General features: G+C 41.3%; 1 protein-coding gene across 1 annotated transcript in view; it reads right to left on the bottom strand.

Moving 5' to 3' along the window:
• GTF2E2 (general transcription factor IIE subunit 2) overlaps window positions 1–22,687 on the bottom strand; it is a 61,921-nt gene that overhangs the window by 12,596 nt on the left and 26,638 nt on the right. The window contains exons 3-6 of the mRNA XM_084625919.1: window positions 15,159–15,250; window positions 14,373–14,480; window positions 12,202–12,384; window positions 1,808–1,901 (exon numbers count right to left, since the gene is read on the bottom strand). Of these exons, the coding sequence (XP_084482045.1) occupies window positions 1,808–1,901; window positions 12,202–12,384; window positions 14,373–14,480; window positions 15,159–15,250 (477 nt within the window). The remainder of the gene's footprint in view (window positions 1–1,807; window positions 1,902–12,201; window positions 12,385–14,372; window positions 14,481–15,158; window positions 15,251–22,687) is intronic.

The following is a 22,687-nucleotide window of genomic DNA, read 5'->3' as shown; positions in this document are numbered from 1 at the left end:
GGGAAAAGGAGAATTCCCTATGGTAGACAAGGCTGAAAGGCTTACATCTTTGCCTGCCAGGCATAGTTTGGGTTGAAAATTTAAAGACAAAAAAAGGAAAACATGGAACTTAAGTCTCAGACTCACTCACCAAAATTTGGAGAGAGCTATAATTTTCTAATGTCCGAGGTGATGCAACTTCTAAAATCTCTTCCCAGAATAAAGCTACTACTGAAAGTGTAAATTTACCTTGCAAGGAATCAATCTATAATATGCATTTTCACTCACTGCATTCTCTTAAAAGATCAATGAATGGCTCACAATACATTTACTCAACACATTTAATTTTTATTTATTGCTTTAATGGTCCTGTGAATAAATTAAATTCAAATTTCAGTGTAAAACTGTTTTCATTTCTTCTACCTTAAGATGTTATCTTAGGCACTATTGTACTAGTTGGATAGCTCCTCTGAAGATAAATTTTCAACATAATTTAATTAATCTTCATCATCTGGTGCAAATCTGACATGTAACCTTTTCTTCTGCTGTACCAGAAGACACCTGAAGTGGCCAAGAGTACAACAAATGCTATTTTGACAATTGCTGTATGTAGTGGTGTTGTAGCTGTGTTGGTCCCAGGATACTAGAGAGACAAGGTGGGTGAGGTAACATCTTTTCCTGTACCAATGTCTGTGGGTGAGAGAGACAAGCTATCGAGCTTGCACAGAGCTATACTTCGTTATGGCAGGTACATCATATGAAAGTATACCTCTGCAAAGTTAGTTCAGCCCCCTTGTGTGTATGCATTAGGATACAGTCTGTAATTCCATGATCACACACTACTTTTCCCACAGGACCCTGTCTCATTCAGTGCAAAGAATGGGGAGACACTTCGCCACTGGGTATCCCAGCTATTTGCCAGACAGCAAAGGAATCCTCAGGAACCGTGGGTTCAGTTCTGTGTTCTGGAGAGGAGTGTGCTCTAGTAGTTATTGTCCCTTCTGATCCCTGAGTCCCCCACCCTCTCCCTGTTCCCTTCTGCTCCTATCCCTACCTCCTTATTCTGTCCCCTGCCCTCTGCTCTTCACGCCCAGCTCCTATCCCTCCACCGCACAACTCCTGACTCTGCCCTCTCCTGCCTGTTTCCCCCCCTCCCTCTGCTCATACCCATGTACCTAGCTCATGGTTCCCCATTCCGCTCGCCTAACGAGATCCGTACTTTGCGGCTCATACTCTGCCCTGTTCTGTTCCCTTTGTGCCTATCGGGTGGTGAAAAAGGAGCACAAGCCATCCACAAGATTTTTGCTGGGGATTACAGGGTAAGTTACTGTTTTCAATGTAAGAGTTCACTAGTATAGTATTATTATTATTTATTTGCATTACTGTCATGCATACGAGCCCCAGTCCTGGACCTGGACCCTATTGTGCTAGGCGCTGTACAAGCCCAGAACAAAAAGACAGTCCCTATCCCAAGAACTTATAATCTAAGTATTTGACCTCTTCCATATGTTGACCCTGTGCTTACACAGAAAAGCTTTGAGATCCTCCTCCCACCTAGCTATAAGGAAAGAAGGATGGATGTGACCCTCCTGAAACCTGAGATTTGCTATCCAAGGCTGTGAACCCACCTCATCATCTATTAGGTCAGTTGATTTAACAAAACATGCAATTTGAGACAGACTGGGATTTATTTAGCATTTTGATTAATCAAGGTGTTTTAAGAGACCATAATACCTAAAGATTACTTATGCACAGGTGCTTAAAAAAACCAAATGGAATACAGGTGCAAATCAATTACAAGTAAAAAAGTTGTAAAGAACACACCTACCTTCATCTACTGTAAACTGACAGCTCTTGTCATTGTAGAAAAGAATTTTTTTCTTATCAGGACGAGTAATAAAGGTGATCTGGTCCCCTAAAGCCTCAAACCCAAACAGAAAAAAAGAAGTCAAACTACCAGTGTGTATTTCTGGTATTTCCATTTATAAAATGAACATACTCCAATTTTCTGCTGTGTCAATTAGCTAGGGAGCAGGGGAAAACCTTTAACATTATGTCATGTCAGATGAACTCTCACTTTGCAGTGAAATATCAGTTTTGGAGGGTTATTGTGGCATTAGATTGGCTTCAAAACATGTTTCTGTACCGCTCTCTCAAAATGCACCTGGGGGCTGAATGAGGAGTATTTGCCTCAGGAGTTAGCCGCATACCATGGGTACCTGGCAGGAAAAGGAGACCGAGATACCAATACGATTTTATATGGTCACCGTAAGAGCTAGAGCTTATAATTAAGCAAATGACAGACTCATTTCTTATGGCTGATATTAAAGAGTAGAACTGAGTACAAGCTTGGTGTGCTTACATGGGTTTCTATTTTGATAAAAATAATACATCAGATAAAGTATTAAGAAACAATATAAGACAATGTAACTACCTCATTTCCAGAAATTAAAAACAAATGTAGGAACTTTTAAAAGATTCAGTCCTGAGAAGGAAAGAATATTGCAACTTTTCAGCCACAATTCTGCAAGGGACGGTGACCTTCAAACCGTTCCCCACCTCAATAGAGTGACCTTCCCCAAAGTAATCCCAAGGTGAGACAGCTTTGGATCTGTGCATCACATTGTCTCTCTCTCAGTGAGGGTATATAAATTACATCCCTTGCCCTCTGCCCCAAAGATTGTTGCCCCTTGGATGCATTTGACAACCACCATCCTAATGCACTTCAAATGCTAATGCAAATTTATTTGCTAATCTATTCTCTGTCAGACAAAAATGGCTTATGCCCAAACTAACAATACATGACTTCATGGATTTTATTAAGCATCCCCCAAGTACAGATTATTTTCATTGCCTTAGTGTGTTTCACTTGGTACAATTCCAAATTCATCTTCCTGACGCTAAAAAAGTTTTGTGATTGAATCAAATGGTTCCATTTAATTATACCCATGAGAAGAACGGGATTTTGGGAGCATTTGCCAGGATGGATTTTTGCCAGATACAAATATTAGCAAATTCTCACCCTGAGTGATAAACAGGCTGGCAGATTCTTAAGGCACAAGCTGCTTTGGCTTTCCCAGGTTTTCATACACAGGCTAAAAAGCCCTCCAGCCTGGGACCATCACTTCCCACTGTCCTTGCCCCTCAGGTATTTCCAGGTGTTGTTGTTGTAGGGAGAGTGAGGTACCATCATGATGTCATTGTCCCCCTTTTTTATCTTCCTCCCACTTGCTGGAAAGCTCTTTTGCTGTGACCTGGGTCAAACGGTTCCCACTGTGTAGTGCTACCTCTAAGTTTTCTATTGTACACGGTTCCTGGGATAATCCTTGTGCTTGTGTGCCTCTCCTCAATAAGCCATTCACATTGCTTGGCCTTTTTACTGTTGTACCTGAAAAGCTGCTTGTGGGTGTTTTCAACCTCACAACACATTTCAGTGACACATACTTAGCCAAACTTCCTAACTTCATAGATGATGACAGGACGTACCATCCAATGAGCTATTACAGTCTAGCAGATCAAGACTTTCAGAATGATACCTCACAAGGCACACTTTGTACAAACATATCCTAATTACATGATAGTGGTGAATATTGGGGTGCCAGGATGTCACAGACTTTCTGGTCAAATGCTGAATACTGGATTATTAGTGATGTATCCATTTTATATTATTGTGGGCTTGATATGTCACTCGTCATATGTAGTTATGGCAGAACATACAACATTAGAAGCATTGAAAAAGCTTCAAAAAACCTGGAAAAGACATTTCTATTACATTATGTAGTATTTAGATGGCAGGAATGGTTTAATTCTGTAGATTTAGATTTGAAATTGATGTCCTTATGATACCAAAATGCTCCTTTCTGCTTACTAATGAACAATGTGTTGAATAAAACACAAAGTGACTGTCTTTTAAGTCATTATATTAAAAAAAAATCTTCATATTAAGAATTTTTTCAAAATTTGACTGCTAGCAAAAAAAACCCAGGCTTAATTCCACAGTAGAACCCTAGAGTTATGAATGCCATGGGAATGTTCGTAACTCTGAACAAAATGTTTTGATTGGTCCTTTAAAAGTTTACAACAGAACATTGACTTAATGCAGTTTTGAAGCTTTACTATGCAGAAGAAAAACGCTGCTTTTAACCATCTTAATTTAAATGAAACAAGCACAGAAACAGTTTCCTTATTTTGTCAAAAAAATTTTTTTTAAACCTTCCCTTTATTTTTTTAACAGTTTACATTTAACACAGTGCTTTTTTTTTTTTTTTTGGGTCTCTACTGCTGCCTGATTGCGTACTTCCTGTTCCAAATGACGTGTGTGGTTGACTGATCAGTTTGTAACTCTGGTGTTCGTAACTCTGAGATTCTACTGTACCACTAAGCTACTCTGCAGGAAGGCCCACCATAAACTTTTGATCATCTGTTGACATAGAGCTATTCAAAATGCAGGAAGAGATTTTGCCCACCCAAACGGTACCCTATTTTTTTAGGGTTGAGCTCACAGACTACTGTGCAGGGAAAATTGTTTTAACTACTGACAGTTGATTGTGCAGCAATCCCTACTGATAGAGGCACAAATAAGGTCTTGTAAGCAGCTCAGATGCCACGCAGCCCTTGAAGAATACAGGAAGTAGATCATCATCCATATTTTTCCATCCATGTTGCAATGGTGATCCAATGTCTGGTTTACCTATGTGCAAAGTCCAAATCTTTGCTCTTTTGACAGGCCCATCAAACTGTCCTCACATAGTGAGAGCTTGGCCAGTGACCTGTCCTTTTTGATGGCTAGAATTGTGGTGTGAGCAATTCAGGTCTCCGCGAGTCTCCTTTTCTCTCTAGCTCTGGTTATATAGCACTGCTACCAACTTCCTTGATGCAGAGATTGCGGCTTGTCAATCACACTCTGCCAATTTGGCAAGATCTCTGAAGTGGTAAGATCCCTCTGTTTTGGCAACAACATATTCCCACCCCGCCCAAAATAGGGATGAGTCAGAGTTACATTCTGTTAACATACATACATCAGGAAGTATGTTGAAGGAATCAGGAGTGTATCACAAATTGCATGCACAGTTATAAAAGGATGCTTGTCAGCTATGCTGGTAATGGCAGTTGTTTCAATCCATGTTATGTATTTGTTCCATTTTCAGAAAGTAGTTAACAACAAGGACTAAAACATCTGCATCAGGTGATCTAATTACTATGCATCTAATTACTATGGTGAATAGAATCATAGAACCATAGGGTTAGAAGGGACCACAAGGGTCATCTAGTCTAACCCTTGCCAAGGTGTCAAACGAACCTGCGTCAAGAGACCCAAAAGCCACCTGGCACATACAGCACGCAGAAGCACCCTTGTGTCTGCATCCTCTTGAGTACTATACTGTACAGGGATTCAACACCTCTACTGGTGACAGACTTTGCAACTTCGCCACTGGAAAAGCCTCCAGCAAGAACAAATGTGCACTGGGAGTGCTCCCACACACTCAGGTGCATTTTGAACCATATATTCACATAGGAAATTTACAAGCGACTGTTTGTTGGATGCCACGTTTAGAATTTTTTTCCATGGAGGCTCACGGCATCCACCAATCACCTGGTATTTCTTGCATTAAACCTTAGAACATATTGGAGGCCTTGCTGGAGCTGTAGATATAACTAACCATATGAATCAAAGGCTGTGAACCAGAACTGGCCTGGCCTTGGCAAAATAGCAATGCACCAGGTATTAGTTAACACCAAGTAAGCACATTCCTGACCTAAGGGGATAGTACAGGAACACCCAGAGTTCTCAAGTAATTGTGTAAACACATTCCTAGGAGAAGGTACAGGGGCACACAGATTCCTTGTAAGATAAGGAGGGAATGACAGGATAATGGAAGTGGAGGTTTTGTTCAAACTAGCAGGTACAAGGTACAGGATAATAATGAAAAGCATATGGAATGTAATATGTAACTTGTTTGTACCAGTGCATAAAAGGAGAAGTCATAAGAGGGGCATCTTTGTGCTGGTCTAGGGGACAGGACCCTGGTGTCCTGATTGAACTAATACCACTGTCACGGGCACAAATGTTAGCATATCTGTAGCTCCTATGGGGTGCCGATACTGTGCTTTGTTGACAATAAACCTGGCCAAGCACCGTCGCCACCGAACCGAGCCTGTGCTCTTTCTTATGAATAACATGGAGGTCTGCTGAGCAAACTGCTGCACTGGCTGCTCGTGCAGCTGACATGGGAGCTCCAAGAACAGGAACACTAGCAACATTAACAATGTGGCACCATTAGCCACATTCCACAGCATTACCACCATCTGTCTGATACAGTCTTTCTGCAGTTTTCACAGTGTTACTGTTGTCACATCTGTCAAAGACTTTGATTACAGAATTAGCTTTGCCAAATCTTCTTAGGACCTGCCTCAAGTACTCAGCAGCCAATTCATCACATGTGAAATTTGTCTCCAGCCATCAATTGTTTAACAGCCATGGCATCTCTGATGCACACTGCGGTTTCTTTGTTGCATGCTCTTAGCTCATGGATTTTTTCAACTTGAACTTCAAGATGATGCCCTAATTCAGCGTTGTCTGTTCCTCTCATTGTTCCATCAACATGCAAGAAGGAGAGTCACCCAGTTGAACCCGTGTCTAAGAACAGTTACCACTGAAACATCATCTCTGCATCTTACTAAGTACAGGGCTCTGCAGAACACAATTTCTGGACTGATAGCTGCTGTGATTGTCCCTCCCTTGCCAGACATAATTTTGGTTTTCTTGGCCATGTCAACAAATATTTTGATGTCAATTTCTTGACTAGGCTGAAGAAGCTACCTGAACCATCAGAATCAAGTATACTTCTGGTAAATCTCTCCATTTCTTTTTCACCAACATCTGCTATTTTCAGCAGACTCTTGAACATCTGATCTTACATGCAGTCCAGCAGATATGTCGATAAGCACTTCTGGATCTGATTCAGGGTCAAATGGGTTTTGTCACATTGTTGATGACATGGTTGGTAAGAGCTGTTAACATGCTCTTCATCCGTCTTCAGTGCAGAAGTAAGGACTTGTTTGTTGTCTTTGTCTTCACTATTTTTTATTAGGCCACTTCTTTCTCTCATATCTTTTGCATATTCATAATCTGAAGCTGTGTACTGCCATCTCTAATACTAATACTGACCTGTGCATAACTGTCACTGAATTAAAAATCTAGTTTCTAAAACATTTCAAAGGCTAGTACTGCATGCATAGGCAATTACAAAATAAAACCTTCTACCAGGCAGACGAGATGCTATACTGTATGTATACAAACTTATGAATGGGGAAGCATTACATTAGGAATTCAAGTACATTTATATAGACCCCCTACGTAGTACGAACTATGGGCATGGAATCTACTGCTGCTGGGAGACTCATCTGGTCAGCAAATTTCAATTGAAAATACAGAAAACTATTATAATCACTTGTAAACCAGTTTGACAATTAAGAATATGTGATGCGAAAACATTTCGAGTTAGTATACTGCAAAACGTTGATATTTGCCATTTTTGCCATATGCTAAATAGCGTCATCATTTCTAAAAAATACTTGCACAAACAGAACCAATACAAATATTTTAATACTTTGTCACTTGGTAGCTTTGACCAATAAACACCATATTAAGGTGTTGTATGCAGTGTAGCTGTAGCCATGTCAGTCCCAGGATATTAGAGAGACAAGGTGGGTCAGGTAATATCTTTTATTGGACCAACTTCTGCGAGTGAGAGAGACAAGCTTTTGAACCACACAGAAGAAGAGATGTGTGTAAGCTCAAAAGCTTGTCTCTCTCACCAGCAGAAATTGATCCAATAAAAGATATTCCTCCACCCACTCTGTCTCTCTAATATTAAGGTGTTGAAATTAATGTAAACAGTGAAAATTCATAGTCCTGTTGCAGTGTTTCTGGAACTATGAAAAAATGATACTGTCTCATTTTGGGTACCATTGTTTCACCTCGCCTACAGGCTTACTGCACCACTTGACAGCTCCACATCATACCTCATCTAAATGTACAGAACATAAGCTTTCAAATGATATGGATGTGGGCGTGTATAGGTGTGACAGTCTGTATCCCTATGTTCACCCTTTTTACAAGACTATGATGGATTTTGTACAAAGTATGCCTTGTGAGGTATGACTTGAAAACTCATAATTTGCTGATCATTCCTGTCCTAGTAAAATGTGTGTGGAAAGATTGTACATAAAGTTATAAGATTGTACTGTATAACACTACTGAGACATGTTCCAAGTTTAGAAATGCAGCCACAAACCAGTTCCTCAGAGACAAAAGGCAAACCAATGCCTCAGCCAGGTGTCAACAAAATCAAATGGATTATCGCCTGGTTAAGTGGACATTCTTCGGCAGGAAAAAGGGTGAGAGCAAGAAATCAGCATTTTGGCAAAGAAATAGCTCGAGGTTCCCTTCCCCACAGACCTTTTGTTTCCTGAACCTCAGGTGGAAAGGATTTTCAAAGAAAAAGAGAACTATAAGAAAAGGGGAACAGATGCCCCAAAATATCCCTCCCTTTCTCTCTGCCCCTGGCATCAACAACACCTGAAGAACAAGGAAATTAACTCTGAACTAGCGGAGGGGTCCTAGCTGAAAGAAATCCAGCCAGTAAAACCGATAAAACATGTGGTGAGAGAAACCTTTGCTTTGAATTCATTTAGCTTGTTAAATTAGATATTGTGTTTTATCTTTTATTTTCTTGTGAGCAATTCTGACTTTTATGACTCATTACTTGTAATCACTTAAAATCTATCTTTCTGAAATTAATAGACTTGTTTTATCTAAACCAGTGTGTGTTTGGGAAACTCCATTTGAGATAAGATTTGTGCGTATCATTTTCTATTAATGAAATGATGGACTTTATATGAGCTGGTACTGTCCACGAGGGTGCTGGGCAGAACAAGATACACATTTCTGGGGGGAAGTCTGGGACTGGGAGTTTGCTGGTGTTGTCCATAGTGTAATTCATGGGTGGCTGGTCATAGCTCTCGTACAGTATAGCTGGGAGTGATTTAAATGCTGGAGGCTGTGTGTGCAGACCAGGAGTGGTTGCTCTCACAGAGAAGCAGTTTAAGAGGCACCCAAGGTTCGAGAATTGTGGGGACACAGCTGTTCAACAGTCCAGATTGTATCCTGGATAATGTAACAGTAGGATACGTACATTTAAAAAAAAGAAAAGAAAAAAAAAGGCTCTTTTTGGAGTATTGCCATACACCTACCAGATCTTGCATTAGTGAAAGCTTTAACAAAGTGAGAACGAAAGAAATTATAGGGACGCAGCAATGAGACTTAGATGTTAGCAGCAAAATGGACACCACGTCTGACAACTTTGACAAAGTGAAGATGAGATGGACAAATTGAAAGGAGCAATGGGATTAAGTGCATAATGTAAAAACAGTACACAACTAGGGCGTGGGAGACCAAAGAACCTTTATAAATAGCTAACGATAGAAAAGTTGTGAAAGATGTGGTAAGACACCAATGCACAGTTGGAAAAAAAGTCCAGTAAAGGATGCAGCGTGTAAGGGATGCCACAGAACTGGACATTTTGCAATACTATGCAGGTCACCAAGAACAGTGAAAACAAGAGAAGAGAACAGTCAGTTAATAATAAGTTCACACTGGTGGGGGAAAGATCCTCAGTAGAAGAGATAACACCTAGGATGAATCTGGATGGATGAAAACTTTAATTTAAAATTGATCCTAGAGCAGCAGTCAGTACAATTAAAAAAACAACAATATAAGCACTCCAAGGACAGAGCCTGCAAAGATTTAATCAGATTCTACACTACACAGGATGTTTGTGGCAACTTCTGTGGGAAACACTGAGAAAGGAGAATGGTTTTCAACAAACAGCAGCTGTGACACAAGGGCTTTCATCTTCAGTGTGTTCTGATGTAACAAAGACACTCCTGAGTCGGCAAGCACTTTGTCAGGAAGTAAGTCCCTGCACAGGAAACTGTTCAGAAGTGAGAATACGCTCTGGAAGACCGCCCCAAAAGACTTGATCTTTAGAATACAGGCAGTATTTACACATAATTCGTGAGATGACATATCAATATGTAGCTTTAAAGGCTCTGAATTTTATTTTGAATTGGTCACTGATTTACATTCTTCGGTAGACAACGTTTAACAATTTGAAAGACAGGGAGACAGGGAGTGGAGTTCAGCTCAGAGTTCTTGGTCCTCCACTTCCCAGAGAGCACTAGAAAATATTGCAGGAGGAATTTAGTAAAATGAGGGACTTCTAGGTAGGAGGTAATTTTCTATTTCTCTGCTTAAGCACGTTCAGACATTAACTAATCAGTCAACAGAACTCCTAGTTGATAGGAGAGTAAAGTAGCACTATCCCCTTTTATACACAAGGAAACTGAAAGAGAGAGGCAAGTAATTTGCCCAAGGCCACAGAGTGAATCAGTGGAAGAAGTCTCTTGACTCCCAGCATTACGGTCACTCCTCCAGACCACACTGCTCTGATGCGAGAGGTGCTGAACATCCACAGTTCCCACTGATTTCAGCTGCCATCTGTTGTGAGTGATCAGCACTTCAGAAAATAAGGACCCAGGTGTCTCAAGCAAGGCATCCAGAAAATTATAAACTCATAATTAGTGGTCATGTATGAAGTGTTTGGCGTAAGTGACTTGCCCACAAGACCACAGGAATTCTGTGGCAGAGTCAGGGATGAATCCAGTTCTCCAGGCGGACACTCCGTATCCTTTCTCTTCCTGCAACCCCCTGCCTCAGTCACTACAGATCTTCCAACTTCTATCCACAAACAAGGTAGGGGTCATACAAACAACTTCTTCATTCACTACACAACCCTGATTCATGCTTAGATCAGGCCCATCCTTTGCAAAGAATGAAGGAAGGTCCTGGGGAAAACACAGTCTTTAATTACATGATTGCATACTGTCTCATAATCTATTTGTATATGGGCAGCAGTGAGGTTGCACAGGCCACCTTAATTTTGGCATTTTGAGTTTTGACTTTGCAGCCTAAACATTTCTTTAACATAAGGTTTTGTATGTAATTTCCTATGTATGTTTTTAAAAGGAAAAAAAATTCTGTTCTGTTTAACCCCAGGACCTTCAGCACTGACTTCCAGCACTAGAACTAAAGAATTAGCTGGCATCAAGCTGTTATTTTCTATGGACCAGCTAATAGAGAACAATGCATAATACTGGATTAAGGAACCAGATTAAGCTAAATCAAAATAAACCACAATTAAACTAAAATAGGAGTGTCTACACACAAATTTGCACAGGTTCAGCTGAACCAATTTAAAAACACTTTAAGGTAAATGGGTGCAAGTTTGTTTGTAGACAAGGCCTTAGTAACTAATCAGGGGCCTGAGCCTGAAAAAAGCAGATCTGAGTTGAGTACTTGATTCCTATTGACCAGGATCAGGCTACGTGGCAATACCAGGGTTGCCAACTCTGACTGCAGCTATTCCGGGAGATTTTCTTTTTTGCCCCCCATAACATAATGTCATTTGCTTAAAATAGCCTGTTAAAATCTCCTGGATTGCTTTCAATAGTCAATGGGAGAGGGATGCTGATTCTGGGAGACTCCAGGCCCCTCCTGGAGGGTTGGCCACACTACAATAGACAGGCAAGGCTGTTTCATTGATTAACATAGGCTTTGCATTTCACTCCACCAAGTCTGCTTTTGTGAAAGTGAATCAGTTACTGCTATGACAGTTTACCAGAGAATGGAAATAAGTCACTGCAGTATCTTGAAGTAAAATTACAGTATGTAAAAAAAATCACGGATTCAGACATTTTTAAGACCAGAAGGGACCACTGTGAAGTCTGACCTCCTGTATAACACAGGCCACATGGCTTCCTGAATTAATTCCTGCATGACCTAGAGCAGATCTTTTAGAAAAAAATCCTGACTTGATTTTAAAATTTCCAGTGATGGAGAACAACAAATCTTTGTAAATTGTTCCAAAGGTTAATTATTCATGCTGTTAAACATGTGCCCCTTATTTCTAATCTAAATGTGTCCAGATTCAACTTCCAGCCATTAGGTCTTGGTATGTCCTTGGCTGCTAGATTGAAGAGACCTCTATTTCCACATTTCTGTTCCCCATCTAGGTACTTACACATTGTGATCAAGTCACCCACTAGCCTACTCTTGGATAAGACAAATAGATTGAACTGTGAGTCACAAGTGTTACTTACCTTTATGGCTTTCTGTGCATTTGGCAGTCCTTCCTCAATATCTTCCAGAAGGATTCCTCCCAGCCCCCGCTGGTCATGCTTGTCCAAGAGCCTGAGCAGAGCCTTTTTATCTTTCAAATTGTACTTAGGTTTGAAAGCATATTTCCCATCTATAACTTCTATTTTGGGATTGCTGACTAGAGCCTGTAATAGGGACATAAGTTTTAAACTTCAGAAAAAACATGCATGTATATGTATATTTGACTAAACAAACTTGTCATCTGTCAATGACGGCACACCAGCAACATATTGTAGCTGACAATTAACGATGACGATTAGGAAGTGGACTTGGGATTCAGGATCTCAGATCCAGTACAGGCAGAATTCATCATGATGGTACTTTTTACTTTACAGAGGAGGGTTAAGCACTATTTATACAATGCACCTTAGGCTGGGAGATCCATAAAGACACTTGCGGCAGCTGTGTTAGAAAAAGCTGCACAGCTCCTTTTTGGAAGGAGATTAGAGGAATAAAAATACCAGGGGATACAAAAATATGAATTCTTCTGGACATAAAATGCAAACAAACTATTTACCCAACGTATCGCACTGATCTCATATTGAGGTTACAAATGTGAAAGACATTACCCTGGGATGAACAAATGTGTAGTCAGTCTTCCCCAACTGGTGTCAACCAGCACCAGCAGATGCAGAAGAAATTGAGAAGAGCAGACCTCCTGCACAGAAGAACTTTACCCATGATGGCAATTTCAGAGTGAAACTGAACAGGATTTCATGGACAATTGAAATGATAAAGATATGCTCCTGTTTCACAGCCAGTACCACAATGGAAGTTCTTCTGTAAGAGAGAACAACCCTACTTAGTTTCTTCTGCAGCTGCCAGCCTGACCCTGAAAGGAGAAAGAGAAGAGACACAGGAAGAAGAAAGGAGGGAGAACACACAGTCATCATAAAAAAGTTAACTAACTTTGGTAGCCTACCAAAGTCTCAAGAAATTATGTAAACCACCAAAGTTTTGAAGTGAACTGCCATAATTTGCCTGTTAATAGCCTACTAGACTACCATGCTGTTGAGCCTTTGTTCACACTCTATTATCACTTATAAATGCAATAATAATTTAACAAAGTGTTTTCTTCTTAGCTTAGCATCTACATGATAATGCTCTAATGGTGAAATCCTCAACAGAATTGCCATTGACTTAATTTGGGCCAGGATTGTACCCTACAGGTGAACATCTCTGGGATTTAGCAGGAGTATTAGTGCCAGTGGAATGTTGCAAGATATTTTTGTTACAGCCACACTACTTTTATTATATCTTGTCTTTTTAATGTCACTACTATATATACTGATTGTCTTCTTGCTATATGTCTATGTTAGTTGGTATTAAATAAAAACGTAAGCAATGTTTCACTCATAAATGAAGCAGAAGAAGAAAAACAGTGTTGTATTTTGCAGATTACATTTAAAGACACCAGACTCCAACCATTGCAATGTATGGAATGTTACTTTGCTAAAGCATACTGAAGGACCATAAAGACATTCATTCTCATGAGGTAAAAAGTGTGTTAGGAGGAGGAGGATGGGGGCAATTTGGTTAAATACTCTATTTCCATAAAAGGAAAAAGTATATACAAAACAATAACCTCCTAACACCCCCGCCCAAAATCCCCAACTGCTGCTACCATTCCATCCCCTTAGCTCACCAAAATATTATGAAAATTCTAAAGCTCTTGACCAGTAAATAACTGTGAATCTATAGATATTATTTTAACCAAACTTTTTTCCTTTGGTTAATATAAGATCTTCAAATGCTGAAGCAGTTTTGCATTTAACATATATATTAAGATTCTTTGACAAGTATTGGCTCATTGTATTGCATTAGTAATGAACTATTTAACTTTATACCAAGATTAGTAAATGATCTTCACATGACTCTTTTTACAATCTTTCACAATTTTAGAATAATTTCAGTTTCAGAGCTAGTATCACTACAGCACTGGATGATTCTTGAGAAGTAATACAAGTAAAGAGGACACAACATTTTTAGCAGAACTGTTATATTTTAGCAGGACAGTTATATTACAGAGTTTATCATTAAGCAAATGTATATGAGTTGAGTATTATTATTATTACTGGTCATTAGTCAGAGTCTGAAAATTTGTTTTCTTTACCTCACTCATTAACCATTGTTTCTGCCTGAGTCCAATATCTAAGTGTTGCGTTTCATCCAAAATTTCTTCTAGAGTTAATGGATGTGTATCACCACGCTGGTGCCGCGTCTGATAAAATAAATATTATCTATTAGAGCTCTGCAGGTACTTCATGAAAGTATGAACTCTACAGCAATTTATTAAGACTGGTAGCATGTTATGGCATTCCCACCCCCCCCCCCCCAGGATTTGCTGTTTTAATTTAAAATAAAAAAGTCATGATACACAGTATTTTAATAAATATTAATTCAAGGTCTGTAATGTTCAAAATTTTGCTCTGGAAGCTTAGTAAGAAAATGAATGTATAATGTCTGTTACGATGAAAGACAGCACTTAAAATGAAAGCTGATGACAGGAAATGAGTCAAATTATAAATTTAAGGATAGTTGACATTCCTAAACATATGGAAGAAATTAGCCCTGAAAGAAATTTTTCATAAATGGTTCCTGAATCGTAGACCAGTTCTCATCTCTGGTTTATGTCAGCAGACTCTCAACCATCTTCTTACTTTTAAACTGAGCAAACTTGAGTAGGAGTCACTGGATACAAACATGGATTCTTACAATGACAATTTTTGTATTAATGATGTTTTTGGCATTAAACAAGTAGTTCTGCGTGTCTGATAACAGTTCTTAATATTAGTGCTACAATGAAAGGACAGCTTATATTAATGTTGCTGAGATGACAAGTGGATAAATAAGTATAAACATTTTCAGAAAAATTATACTTGAAATAAAATGACTCTACCTTCATATAATTCACTATCTTAGCAAGGACTCCAAACTTGTAGCCAGAGCCTCCTGAAAGGGCTTTCAAGTTAAATGACCCATTGCTGTGGTCTGCAAAAGAGGCAAAAGAACATGTTCTCAGAAACAGATTTTTAGTTTTGCACTCAACCCTGCTTCAATTATGCATCTCTTTTTGGTACTACAACCATAAATAAAAAGTAAACATAGTTCAGAAGTCAAGACCTGGGCCCTTTCAGATGTCTCTTTGTGAATGAAAATATGGTCCCTATGTAATTCCGTAAGTGCAGAAATGTTAAGATTTATGCTTTAAAGGGAGGCAAGCAAAAATCAATACCAAAGGAGTAAATTTTAATTCCTAAGCTTAATACCTCATTTTTGACTTTTTGCTGAAACCAACTTTTAAACAACTATAATTGTATTCACTGAATGTCATCTACAGGCAAGCTCAACGTTCCCACCCACATGACTGAATGGTACCTATATGCCCTGACATTGTGAGCCAGGAGTAGAAATTTTAATTTAAAATCACAAGCAATACAATATAAATTAAAAGGTATGCAAGATTATAGGGCAAGTAAAGTGAGATTCAGTTTCATATCCTGCTCTGAAAATAGGTCCAGCTGAAATTTTACCAATAAACATAAGAGAAAAGTACTTTGCTGGATCAGGGAAAGAGTGCTCAAGACACTGCACGATCCAACCCATAATGTGGTATGGATCTGCAGTCTTTTTTTTTTTTGCTATCCCTCCAAGATAATGAAAATATTGTTTCAAAGAATTAACAAAGTTTAAATTTGTGAAAATATTGTTCTATACACATGCCCCAGTAATTGTATTAACTCAATTTTAATTTCATAATGTAACATTTAAGCATAATTATTATCAAGCCATTAACAAAAGCCACAAGTTAATTACCACAGAGTCCTATTATTCATATTCACTGAGGGGACTTTCAGAATTAAAAGATCAAGGGGGAAACCCAACTTTCAATCCTTACCCAGGAGTGCTGAGAACCATTGAACCAAACTGTAAACCCTGTGTACAATGAAATCCACTTCAAGCCAGGGGGTGCGGCAGCACCCCTAGTTCCAGCACCTATGCCCTTCTCTAGTCCGATGTGGCTTCTAACCCGAGCTTCTTCAACCTAAAATCACTCGCAGTAGCAAAGTCCAACAACTGTATCAGAATCAAATGCCATTGCTACTGGTTTCTATATATGAAACAATCCCTCAGCATGCCTCTTCAGACTGATAGGTTTCAGAGTAGCAGCCGTGTTAGTCTGTATTCGCAAAAAGAAAAGGAGTACTTGTGGCAACTTAGAGACTAACAAATTTATTTGAGCAAAAGCTTTCGTTTCTATTTTTATGCTCAAATAAATTTGTTGGTCTCTAAGGTGCCACAAATACTCCTCTTTTTTCTTCAGACTGATATTTGTTACCTTCTGGCAAACTAGAGCCAATATACTGCCTATACTTTGCAGATTTCCATTGGGACACTGTGAAGCAAACTTCTGAACCATCTGAAAAAATGTTCCACCTTAGTTCATGAAGAATGAAATATATGAGCAATTTCCTGTTTATATGTAGCAGGATATATGTTTATATATATATTTCCTGTTTATATGTTTAAGAAGGATGAATTCAAACTGGAACAGGTACAGAGAAGGGCTACTAGGATGATCCGAGGAATGGAAAATTTGTCTTATGAAAGGAGACTCAGGGAGCTTGGCTTGTTTAGCCTAACTAAAAGAAGGTTGAGGGGAGATATGATTGCTCTCTATAAATATATCAGAGGGATAAATACCAGAGAGGGAGAGGAATTATTTAAACTCAATACCAATGTGGACACAAGAACAAATGGATATAAACTGGCCACTAGGAAATTTAGATTAGAAATTAGACGAAGGTTTCTAACCATCAGAGGAGTGAAGTTTTGGAATAGCCTTCCGAGGGAAGTAGTGGGGGCAAAAGATCTATCTTGCTTTAAGATTAAACTCGATAAGTTTATGGAGGAGATGGTATGATGGGATAACATGGTTTTGGTAATTAAATATTCATGGTAAATAGGCCCAATGGCCTGTGATGGGTTTTTAGATGGGGTAAGATCCAAGTTACCCGGGAAAGAATTTTCTGTAGTATCTGGCTGATGAATCTTGCCCATATGCTCAGGGTTTAGCTGATCGCCATATTTGGGGTCGGGAAGGAATTTTCCTCCAGGGCAGATTGGAAGGCCCTGGAGGTTTTTCGCCTTCCTCTGTAGCATGGGGCACGGGTCACTTGCTGGAGGATTCTCTGCTCCTTGAGGTCTTCAAACTACAATTTGAGGACTTCAATAGCACAGATATAGGTGTGAGGTCTTTTTTAGGTGTGGTGGGTGAAATTCTGTGGCCTGCATTGTGCAGGAGGTCAGACTAGATGATCATAATGGTCCCTTCTGACCTAAATATCTATGAATCTATGAATCTATAAGCAGCTGCTAAGTGGCTAATATGAAAAAAATTAATCACAGAGATAATACGATTAATGACTTGGCTACTGGAGTGGAGAGTATACTTATAAAATTTGTGGATGATACTGAGGTGAGAGAAGTGGCTTAGGGTTAGGGTTTAGAATTCAAAACTACTCTGACAAATTGGAGAATTGGTCTGAATTCAACAAGATGAAACTTAATAACAACCAGTGCAAAGTACTTCATGTAGGAAGGAAAAATCAAATACACTCCGACAAAACGGGTAATAACTAGCTAGATGGTAGTACTGCTGAAAAGGATCTGGAGGACTTAGTGGATCACAATTTGAATGCGAGTCAACAATATGATGCAGTTGCGAAATCATTCTTGAGTGCACTAACAGGATTGTCACATATCAGACATGGCAGGTGATTGTCCCGTTCTACTTGGCACAGGTGAGGCCTCAACTGGAGTAATGCATCCAATTCTGGGGCACCACACTTTGGAAAAGATGGGGATAAACTGGAGAAAATATAGAGAAGAGCCACAAAAATGATAAAGGTTTAGAAAACCTGACCTATGTGGAAAGGTTAAAAAAAAGTGGGCATGTTTAGTCTTGAGAAAAGGCGACCAAGGGTAAATCTGATAACAGTCTTCAAATATGTTAAGGGCTGTTATAAAGAGGAAGGTGATTAATTATTCTCTTTGTCCACTGCAGGTAGGAGAAACAGTAATGGACCTAATCTGCATCAAAGGAGATTTAGGTTAGATATTGGGAAAAACTTTCTAACTACAGGGGTAATTTAAACTCTGGAATAGGCTTCCAAGGGAGATTGTGGAATCCCAGTCAGTGGAGGTTTTTAAAAACAAGTTGGACCAACACCAATCTCAAACTATCAATACAAACTCTTAATAAGAAGAGATTAAATACTGTAAACTGGAGTGAAGGTGAGGTCTTCATTCCCAGTGCAGAAGTCTGAAGAGACAGCATGCTTTAAAAAGCTAATCTTTGCGAGTTTATTAAATTCTAGCGGGCTGTAGAGGTCAAGTGCACCAAGCACCTGAACTCTGGCCCTGGTTCTTGGTCTACAAGACACCTGCCCTCCCACTGCCGCCGTGAAGTTATTGTTTAAAACCTGTAAATGCTGTCTCTCACAGAGACCACCACCTAGATTTAGTCTGGTGTTTGCAGAACAGTTCTGCCATGCCTGAGCATGGCCAGAGGAGCTCCAAGGAAGAGATGCTGCAGTGGCAGATCTGGGTGGTTGAATCTACCGTGTTGCCAAATACTCAATCCAGGAAAGGAGCAGGAAAGATAAGTCGCTACTTTATGAAAATGAATACAAATTAAAGTTATTAAATGAAATGTTTGGCAGAAACCACCACCAACCTGGTCCTTCGCCAGAGACAGAAAATCTGCTGGCCTGAGCTGAAGAACAGGGCTTAGTCCTGGAGACCCCAACAACAAGACCAGACTGCCTCCAGATTCCATGGGGGGGAGGGGGGATAACACTAACCCACCATCAGCGATGGATGAGAGAAGAACATATCCGCACCATGGCTTTGCTTTTTATTTCTTCCTTTCCCCGGATTCTTTGTCTGTATTTCTCTCTAGAATGTAAACTCTGTGGTCAAGGTTCATCCTATGGTCCCACAAACTCCAGGAGCTCACAAACAAATGTGCATGCCCATTCTTATCTCGGACACAGACCTATTCTGACTTTTTGCAATTAAACAGAGTTATTCCCCTTACTCAGGATAACTGCTTCATAGCTGTTCAGGGTAGCTCAATGGCTCTGCGATGACACATTGGTGCAGACATTCTTTGTCTATCATGGCGCCCCACCCCACCCCATGTGGGGAGCAAAGTGTCTTTGCCTCAGCCAGCCTCCTCTCCCTGGTGTTATAAATGGCCACTTTGGCCATGGCTAGGAGGAGGTTGACGAGGTAGTCCCGCGACTTCATAGGGCCACAGATGGAGTGTGCATAAACAAACAGGTGCGGGGAAAAATGTAGCCAGAACCTCAACAAGAGGTTCCGGAGGAGCCGCAAGGGGCTGCAACATGGCGCGCTGCAGATAGACATGCGACAGGGTCTCCCTCACACCGCAAAAAGGGCAGGTGTCGGAAAGAGGGTTGAACCATGCCAGGTACACACCTGTGTTCACGGCTCCATGAAGGAGCCACCAATTAATGTCCCCGGCGGGCTGTGGAACCAGGATGGAGTACAGGCTGGACCACCACGGTCCCTCACCCTCTGCAGCTGGTAGAAGGTCCCGCCACTTGGTGTCGGGGTGGGACACGAGGGTGGGGAAATGAAGAGTGTGGAGCACGACCGTGTAGAGATGGTCCTGTGGCGCGGTTCAGAAGTGAACCGGATGCAAATCGCACAGCCGGCTTGGGGTACAAAGGCATGGGGGCCGAGAGAGCTCACGGGGTAGGGGCCCGATGAAGAGATCCAGAGGGCCTGGGGTGAGGGGTGGGCGGGCGATACCCTCTCGCAGGACCCGCTCGAGGAAAAACCAACAAATGGGCAATAAGGCTGCCTCCACCTCCCGAAGTACGTGCCGGGGGGTACCAAAGGCAGAGAGCCCCAAGAGCCAGCCAAGCGCATAGGGATCCACCCAGTCCCCCCGGTTGCAGTCCAGGAGGTCTCCGATCTTGGTAAGTTCCAACAGGACCAACTTCTGGCGCACCAAGGGCAACTTCGCCACTTGCACATGAAGACGAAGATGGTGTAGCAGGGGCTCTGCAAGGAGATCTGCCCCCTCGGTGGCCGCCACGGACCTGGTCGGAGGAGGGAAGTCCTGGTAGAAGACTGGCAGCTCGGAGAGGTCTTGCGGAAGACCTCTTGGATGGAGATAAAAGAGCTGCTGGTCATATCGGAGCCCTCAGAGGAAGCGGAAGAAGGTGTGCACCAGAGTGCTCCACGCCAAGCTACCTGCACCACAAAGGAGTCTCTGCATGGCCTGGAGGCGGAAGACATGGACCTGAGTGCACAGGCACACCAGGCCCTGTCCTCCCTCCTCCAGGGGAAGATGCAGAAACCACGCAGAGATCCAGTGCAGTCCTGGCCAAACGAACTCCAGAACCAGCTTCTGGAGCCAAGCCAGGAACCCCGGGGCTGGGCACAGGGTGTTGAGCCAGTGCCAGAGCATGGACAGGACTAGCTGATTGAGCACCAATGCCCTCCCCCGAAGGCAGAGGCACCGGAGCAGTCCTGCCCACCTCTGCAACTGCTCAACCACCCTGCCCTCCAAATTGTGCCAGTTCTCCAGCAGAGAAGGATGCGTGGCAGAAAGATAAAAGCCGAGATAGAGCAATGGACCCGTGCCCCACTGAATGGCCTGAAGCGCGGGTGGGAGGGCGCTCTGACCATCAGGCCAGAGCTCTTGACCCAGTTGACCTGGGCGGAGGCGGACACCGAGTACACAGCTTGGCAGGGCTCCACCCACACCAGGTTGCCCAGGTCCTGGACCACTGCAGCAGAGTGGTCTTATTGGGTGCTGGGAGGTATATAAGCCCTAGGATGACCACGGCCTTATTCCTTGTGGACTAGGGAAAGGTTACTTCAGGGTAATTGGAGCACCCAGAGCCAATTAAGGCCCCACCCAAGACCTAATTAAAAAACCCTGCTTCAGTCAGACAGAGAGATGGAAGGAGAGCTGACTAGAGTTTGGAGGAGTATTGCTTTTAGCCAGAGGACCAGGGGAAGGGAAACCCTGCCCAAGCAGAGCAAAGGACTTAGGGACCCCACCGGCAAAAAGGACTGAGGGAAACCCTACCCAAGGGGAGAGAGGGTAAGCAGCCCGCAAAGCTGAAGGGGCTGGGACCCGGAGTAGGAGAGCAGATCTGGGTCCCTTCCCCGCTCCTCTCTCTCCCCCCCACTGGGGCACTAGCGGAGCCCACAACACCCAAGAATAGGGGTAAGGGGCAGCACCCTTACCCACCACACCAAGAAAAAGTGCAGGACCCACCACAATAGCGTCAGCCATTTGCCACAGTCCCCAGAAGATAAACAAACTAAAACTATTTCTACTTAAAAATTCATCATCCAACCAACACATGCAAAAAAATCAAGTAAAAGTCTCTCCATACACACTATCCCATAAATTCATGGATTTTAAGGCTAGAAAGAACCACTATGTCAACCAAACCTGACTTCCCGCATAACACAGGCCAGAGAATTTCACCCTGTGATTCCTGAATATTAACAGGTTGAACCATAGCACATCTTTTAGAACGCCATCTAATCTTGATATAAAGATTCCAAGTTAACACTCACCAATTTAATATTTTAAATAACTAGTCAATAACCATTTCTAAACACTTCACATGGCTAGAGTTAAACACTACACATTTTGCGTGGAAGGAAAAGTCACCTGTGGTGTGGATGAGAATGTAGAAAAGGCAAACTTATAGTTATAGGTCGCAACAGGTATATGAGAACTTAAATAGCAATTTCCAGTCTTTCTTCCGGCTGGTTGCTGGTATATGCACTTAAGCAACCTTAAGTGATTTTTAACACAATCTTTGTTTGACAAAATATAAATTAATAAACCGATTCTCTAAACACAGGACACTTCAGAAAGGGAGATTCACCTCAGCTCCATCTGTAACCTACTGCTTTATAACAGTCCTTAATTCACTCCAGCAGAGCCCTTCCCAAACTCAAAAATAAGTCTTTAAGTGCTCCAAGCAGGGTTAGACAACACACTGTTAAAAATGCTGCTGCCCTGTTTCCACCAATGCTTTGACTGATGATTGCACAAATGAAGCATAGGAATGGCCATTAGGAAAATTAGTAGCACAGACAAGGCCTACGTGTCTCTAATACCATTTCTGAGAGTTTGGTTTCCAACTGGGAATTCTATTGTTGGTGGATACTTTCTTATAAGCCATAGCACACATTAACAATTTGCAAAACACATTTTCCCATAAGCAGCAAATGGAAACTTATTTTCTTATTAAAGTCAATCTGAACCCAGTTCTCAGCATCCACCCACTGAAAAGCAATGTTTCAAGTTGGGTATCCAAAAGTTAAGGCATCCAAAATCAACAGTTATTTTGAAAGTCTTGG

This window comes from Lepidochelys olivacea (genome assembly GCF_965140295.1).
Source record: "Lepidochelys olivacea isolate rLepOli2 genome assembly, chromosome: 4".
NCBI classification, from domain to species: Eukaryota; Metazoa; Chordata; order Testudines; family Cheloniidae; genus Lepidochelys; species Lepidochelys olivacea.
The sequence above is the reverse complement of the archived record's forward strand: the minus strand, read 5'-3'. Positions and strand labels throughout refer to the sequence as shown.